Below are 6,645 nucleotides of genomic sequence, written 5' to 3'. Positions count from 1 at the left end.
CATCCACCCATTACTTAAAACGTGTTCCCAGCAGTGCCATCTATCCAGTAATTATTTATTTATTGCTCTGTTTGCTGTCTCTCTCCCCAGTCCCCACCTAGACTGTGACCACCTAAGGCCACAGGAGGTGCTCAAAATCTGGTAGCTAACAAAGGGGGATCCGGGTGGGTCCGCCTTCCCGGCAGCTGTACCTTCCCGGGTGCTGCTGAGGGGCAGCGGGGCTGGGGGCTGGGGCTGAAGCTCAGGCTGGAATCCCCTCCTTCCCACCATGGCCTTGGGGGTGCTACGTGGGAGGGCCAGGCTTGGCTCTCACCGGAGAGTAATGATAAGCAGAGCGGTGGTGAAAGTCATGTTAACACGGGTACCATCAATGGAGCACATGTGCCTGTCGAGCGCTGTGCTTATGTTACACACACTCTGAATCTTTGCAGTGATCTTGTTCTGCGCATTTGACAGATGAGGAAGCTGAGACTCAGGACTAGTGACGGCCCCCCCTCCCCCACCACCACAAGTTTCCTCAGAGAATGAGCACCCGGGCCCAGATTCAAAGCCCAGCTGGCCGGCCCCACGGCCCGAGCCCTTGGACACAGGCCCTGCTTCAGGCAGCTGCAGACGTGAGCTTCATGGCGCGTGTGGGCAGGGCTGGCTCTCCCCATCTCCTGGACCCGGGGGCCGAGGAGGCAAAGGTGAGGGAGGCCACCAGCTGCACCCCTGCTGACCCGGCGCTGTGGGCAGGAGGCCCCCAGCCCAGGCCTCTCATCTCCTCCTCCAGGCAGAGAGGGAATGAAGCGCGGCGGGAATCGCCATGTGGCTGCAAATAGTTCTGTGTGGGAAGAGGGAGAAGGGAGCGGCCTGTCTCCCCAGGGACTCGCCTCATTCTAGGCAGGGGAGAAAGAGGGGCGTCCCCGCAGCGCACCCGGGGCCCAGGCACCGTGCTTCATCGAGGCTGTATTAACAGGCCCAACGGCGGTGTGAGGGGAAATGTCACCCCTACGCTGAGACAGGAGCTGGAGGCCCTTCTCCGCTGGCGGTGACGTGACCGGGCAGAGCTGGGATTCCAGCCAGATCTGTGTGACCCACAGCCCAGTGGTCACCAGGAAAGCCTATTGTCCTCAGGGGGCCAGGGGTCAAGCAGTAGAAGACGGGGGAGGCAGGGAGGGCCCTGGAGGCTCTGGGCGGCCCAGCTGGAGCTGCCGCTCCAGGCGGACGGCAGAAGGCACCCCTCGACCTGCCCGCCACCCCACGACCTGCCCGCCACCCCCCCTGGCCAGCGCCACTCTGGGCCTGAGTATCCAGGAGAAGTCCAGCTGCAGCCTGTCTCCCAGGCCCCTCGCGGTGGCCCCGTGGGGTGGCGGCCCCTTCCTGGCACCGCACACCCGCTACAGCTGCCTGCTGACTCATGTCTCAGCCGGGAGGGCAGGCTGGCAGGAGGGCCTGTCCCCAGAGAGGGACAGTGATTCAGGGTCACCCCCCAGCAGGCACAGAGCTGGAATGGGTCCCCAGGGTATGGCCTTGGCGGGGCGGGGGGGCGCGGGTCTCGTCCTGGCCCCCAAAGACCTTGTGGAGGAGCCCCTGCCTGCCTGAGACATTTGCAGGATGTCCCTTTCCTGGTCCCATCTGGCCGTGGAGCGGGTGGAGGCAGCAGGAAATGAGCTGACCTCGAGTGGGAGGAAGGCTGGTGGCAGTTCTGAGGGTCAGTCTCCTGGGGACCAGCCATCCCCTTGTGTCTGTGGAGGGGGGGAAGGGGGCTGGGGTCCTCACAGCCTGGCACGGTCTGCCCACTGCCCGTCTACCCCCGGACGGGACTTGAACACGGTCTCAGGAGCTTGTGGTCCCGTGTGTGGATGCTTCCAGAGCAGGCGGGAGGGAGAGGAGCCAGAGAGAGGGGCAGGGAGGGACCAGAGGAGGCCTGAGCGGGCTAGTGACAATTCTACAACTCACTTGGTGCCCCCCAGTTGGACATGAGAGGTAGAGGGGGCGGGGGGAGGGGGAGAGGGCAGGAAGGAGTTAGGCGGAGATAAAGAAGGAGACACAGTGCAGCGAGAGGCTCCCTGTGGGAGAGGCCGGGAGGGCGTGGAAGAGGGAGACGGCAGGGCATGGAGTGGCTGGTCCCGCCTCAAACCCCCCTTCTGCTGCCCCCAAGCCTTCAGCCGAGCCAGGCTGCCATCTTACCCCGCGCCGGCGATGCGGGGGGAGCTGGGGAGGGGCCGCTGGGCTGGGGCCACGGCTGAGGTGGGAGTGAGAGGCTGCCCAACGTGCCCAGAGCAGACAGGGTGGAGGGCGAAGATCTCCAGAGTATGTGGGGAGGGTGCCTGGCTAAGGGCAGGGCTTCCGGGGGGCAGATGGGATGGGGCATCCAAGGATGATCGTGTGACCACAGAGGAGCTCTGAGTGACCATCCGGAGGACTCTGGGGGCTGTTCCACGTGGTCACAGACATGGACATGCACAGGCCCTCTCTTGGGTCATGAACAGGTAAGGGGGCCAGGGGAAGGAGGCCTTGGTTCCCACCTGGGGAGATCCTGAGCTCACAGCCCTCCCTGGTCCTGAGAGTGAGCCTGGGACCTGCCCCAGGCCCCAACCTGGCCCTGTCCCCAAGACCCTTCCCCGCTGCTGGTGGTGGGGAGGAGGGCTGGCTCCCTTTAAAGAAGGGCATCCCCTCTCCCCTCACTTCTTCGTCCTCCCCTCCCTGGCCCACCTGCCCTCCCATTCCCCTCCAACTTGGGGGGAGTTGGAGCTTTAGTGTTCCAGCCATGACCCTGGGACCCAGTCTCTCTACCTCCTCACTCTCTTTTCCTGAGTTGGCATCATTCTCAGGCAGGCCATCCCACCTGGTGCCAAATGGCCACCCGCATCCCCAGGCTGGTATCCTATCAGGATGTCAAACCCAATAGAAGGAGATTTTTTCTAATATTTCCATAACACAAGTCCTAGAGGGGCCTCCCATTGGCCACGTTTGGGCCACATGTCTAAACCTGAACCAGTCACTAAACTTGGGGGCTGTAGAGTTCTGGACGAAAAGGCTGGGCCCATGTGTTCATCCTTGAGCCATACGGGTGGAGACTGGGTTCTCCCAAGGGAGATGGGACACTATGGAGGGCACAGATGGTGGGCAGGCAGACAGCAGCCAACACCAGTGCCCCTGCGCAGGCTGATGTGTGCAGGACTTTCCAAGGCAAGGTCCTGGCACACAGCCAGTCTGGGAGAGAGTGGCTGGTATGATACCTAGACCATTATCCTTGGGTGGCCCTGGCCTCCTGCCTTCCCAGTCCTGACCTGGGAGGGACTCTTCCCACAGTGCTGTGCAGGACGGCAGGCTGGCCCTGACCCTCCAGCCAGGGCTAGCTGCTGCCCCTATGAGCACCTGTCCTTTCCTGCCAGTGTCTCACGTTGCAAATTCCATGACTTATGACCACCCACAGCTCGAGGTGCTACCTGGCAAGGCCAGGGCTAAAGTTGGGATACTTACCTGCTCTGCCTACAGTGAGCTCTTGCCTTCAGTCTCTCTCCAGACATCAGCTGCCCCCTCACCTGCCTGCCTAGTGAGAAAGGGAGGTTGTGCCTAGCTTAGGGGGAGGGGGATTGAGACTTAGCGTGCCTAAGATCAGAGCTCAGGCTCTCCACACTTCCCTGGGTCCTGGCAGGGTGGGGTCACCCCACAGCTGCTCAGCCAAGCAGCTCTGGGGGATTAGAGAGTCCTGCTCAAGTTCTCTCTGGTTCTTGATCTTTACTATTCACTCTGTTGGGTTGAGTCTCTGACTTCACATCTGGCCCCCAAACCTCTATATGCCCTCTCCTCATGGTGGCAGGGCGGCTACTGCAGTTCCAGCCTCACCTCTCAGGTTTAAGTCCCTCAGGAGAGTGAGAGTCTTTCCTTGCAGCTCCCACTCTCACTGGACAATTTCAGGTCACATGCTCATTCCCGATCCTCCATAGAAGTGAATGCTAGATGTTGATTGGCCAGGCCTCAGTCACATGCTCCAATCCCAGGCAACATGAGGAGAGCTGGGAAAGGTGAATTCCCACACTAAAATCAGGGCTGGACCTCCTAGTTCCAAGGGCTGACCTGTCCAGGGCGGCCCCCAGGCGCCGAAAGCTCCCCACCCCAGGAACTGAACCTCTCTCGGGTCTGTGGGCTTTCACGAACAACACAAGCCATGGGTCCATTTAAAAATCATTTTATTATTAACTTCATCTTTCCATTTAGCCAAGTGTCTGTCATGTATAAGGAATGTCGGTAAATATTCCATTTGAAGCTTCTTTGTACATATTTCCATCGATAAATAAACTCTGAATTCACATAAAAAAGTTAAACTTAAATAACTCATATTTCCTTCTCTTGTAACAGGCATATATTGGTAAAATATAAATATTCTTGGACTCAGGCTTTGTTCTAAGTGAGGGCAGTAATTTATCACATGGTACAATTACTGACAACAAAACCAAGAAATTGTCGGCTGGTGTCCTGGCTTGGACGAGTACTGAGGCGGAAAACAGAAAATTCACATTTGGTTTCTGGGCCAAGGGTAGGGCAGGAGTGGTGATGGTGGGGAGAGAACAGTTTTCTTTATAGCTCTGATAAAAATAATCTGTTCTGCCACTGAATTTTAACTTTGAATATATTCTTCTACATTTGCAGATTAATTCCATGATCATTTTACTTAAAACTCAAGATGTCAGCTAACAAAATATGGCACATGATCCATTTTGAACAATGTCAGTAGATTCAGAAACTATCATTGGGCTGGCGAAAACGACAACAGAAATGCACGTGGAGAGCGATGATCGGGGGTTGGTTTGGTTAGTCCACTGTGGTCAATCGCACATTCATCCAGGGCTTTTGTGCGCACACTCGACCCTCAGCGCCCAGGCGGGGCCCCCTTGGCCTGGGCGGCAGTGAGGCTGGGGCGCTGCTCAGAGCACGCGGGGGATGATGGTGAAGGGCACCGCGGGGCTGCTGGCCTCCAGCTCCAAGGCCGTCAGGAAGCACTCAGTGGCCGCCGCGTCGTTGCCCTGAGCTTGCAGGACCTCGCCCAGTCCGTTCCAGACCTCGTGGGCCGTGGAGTTCACCTGCACCGCGTCCCGGAGGATCTTCTCGGCCAGACTGTAGCGGCCCAGCTGATGCAGGATCAGGGCCTGCAGAGACAGACAGACAGACAATCAGAGAGACTACCACTCTGCACTCTTATCTGTCCTTGAGTTTCGGCACGTTCCTTGGAGGGAGGCATGCATCTCCATTGGGCTGGGCATGACGTAAGTTCAAATTCTTCCTGCACTCGGGGCTAAGAGTCAAAAGAATCGCTCGAACCATGAACTGTATGAAGTTACCAATGTTCAGCCATTTTCGAACCATAAAAATGGCGATTTCAAAGGGTTCACCAGGAGCGAACCGTTTGGATCAGCCATGGTCTGTACTGACTCAGGGGCGTCCTGCGTGTAACGGCTGACACTTGCCTGCACAGAAGGGTGTCTGCCAGCTTTTATTTTTTTTAACCTCAAGAAATGTCATCTGTGGCCTTACTACCACAACAATTAGAACAGAGATTTCTAGTTGCTCCCCTACCCTCCCCTAGGGTCCCCTACCCTAACCACGCCCCCGATCTCACTGTCCCCTTTGCACTCCAGGCTCGGCCCCCGCACAGCTGTCATTTTAGTTTTAATCAGGGCGTATGTGTTGGTCCCCAAATACTTTATCATAACCCTGTTTCCAAGTTGTGCATCTCCACAACTGATGTGTTTGTACTCTTTCATCCAGCAGATACACTCTCATTTACTCAACGTCTCCCTCACGGGGGAGACATTTAGGCTGTACCCAATGAACGTCTTTGCAGACAGCCCTCTGTGCTCTTTTAGACGAATGGATTTCAAAGCTTTTTTTTTTTAGAAGTGATACGCTCTATCTTTTTTTTTTTTAATTAATTAATTAATTTATTTTTGGCTGTGTTGGGTCTTCGTTTCTCTGCGAGGGCTTTCTCTAGTTGCGGCGAGCGGGGGCCACTCTTCATCGCGGTGGGCGGGCCTCTCGCTATCGCGGCCTCTCTTGTTGCGGAGCACAGGCTCCAGACGCGCAGGCTCAGTAGTTGTGGCTCACGGGCCCAGCTGCTCTGCGGCATGTGGGATCTTCCCAGACCAGGGCTCGAACCCGTGTTCCCTGCACTGGCAGGCAGATTCTCAACCGCTGCGCCACCAGGGAAGCCCCTCAAAGCTTTTTTTATAGCCCCGGAAATCTTTGGCTAAATGGAATCTTACTGCTCACGCTCACACATTATGGGTATAAACAGACAAAAAGGAACTGCTGGGGGTAGGACAAGGGGGGAGGGGCCCAGAGTCCCCAGTGGGCTCCTCAGAGGCCCTGGACAGGCTCAGTGGAACCAGCTGACAACCATTTGGAGAGCCTTCCTTTAGGACAAATTTCCCCAAAGTGGCGTTACTGGGTCAGAGGATAAGACTCTTCAGGGTTCTCCAAATATTTTGCAAATGATATCCCCAAAGGGCGGCATCACGTTTTTAGCCATCTACAGAGTTGCAGTGGTCTGTCCCCTGCCCCACCCCCGCTATCATTACTCTTTATTTTTACTAATTTTGTAAGTGCAGATGGTCCCCTCCTTGTCAAAACCTGCATTTCTTTTATAACAATTGAGGTTAT

At 56.7% G+C, this 6,645-nt stretch overlaps 1 protein-coding gene across 7 annotated transcripts in view; it reads right to left on the bottom strand.

Moving 5' to 3' along the window:
- Positions 1–4,161: 4,161 nt before the first annotated feature.
- Positions 4,162–6,645, bottom strand: part of TTC7B (tetratricopeptide repeat domain 7B) — a 241,144-nt gene continuing 238,660 nt past the window's right edge. For all 7 annotated transcript variants that reach the window (XM_082384497.1, XM_082384498.1, XM_082384500.1 and 4 more), the window contains one exon: positions 4,162–5,135. In XM_082384497.1, the coding sequence (XP_082240623.1) occupies positions 4,914–5,135 (222 nt within the window). In that variant the 3' untranslated portion in view covers positions 4,162–4,913. The remainder of the gene's footprint in view (positions 5,136–6,645) is intronic.

The sequence above is a fragment of the Balaenoptera borealis genome (assembly GCF_965194805.1).
Source record: "Balaenoptera borealis genome assembly, chromosome: 3".
Classification (NCBI taxonomy): Eukaryota; Metazoa; Chordata; class Mammalia; order Artiodactyla; family Balaenopteridae; genus Balaenoptera; species Balaenoptera borealis.
Note: the sequence above shows the minus strand (reverse complement) of the source record. Positions and strands in the feature narration are given on the sequence as shown.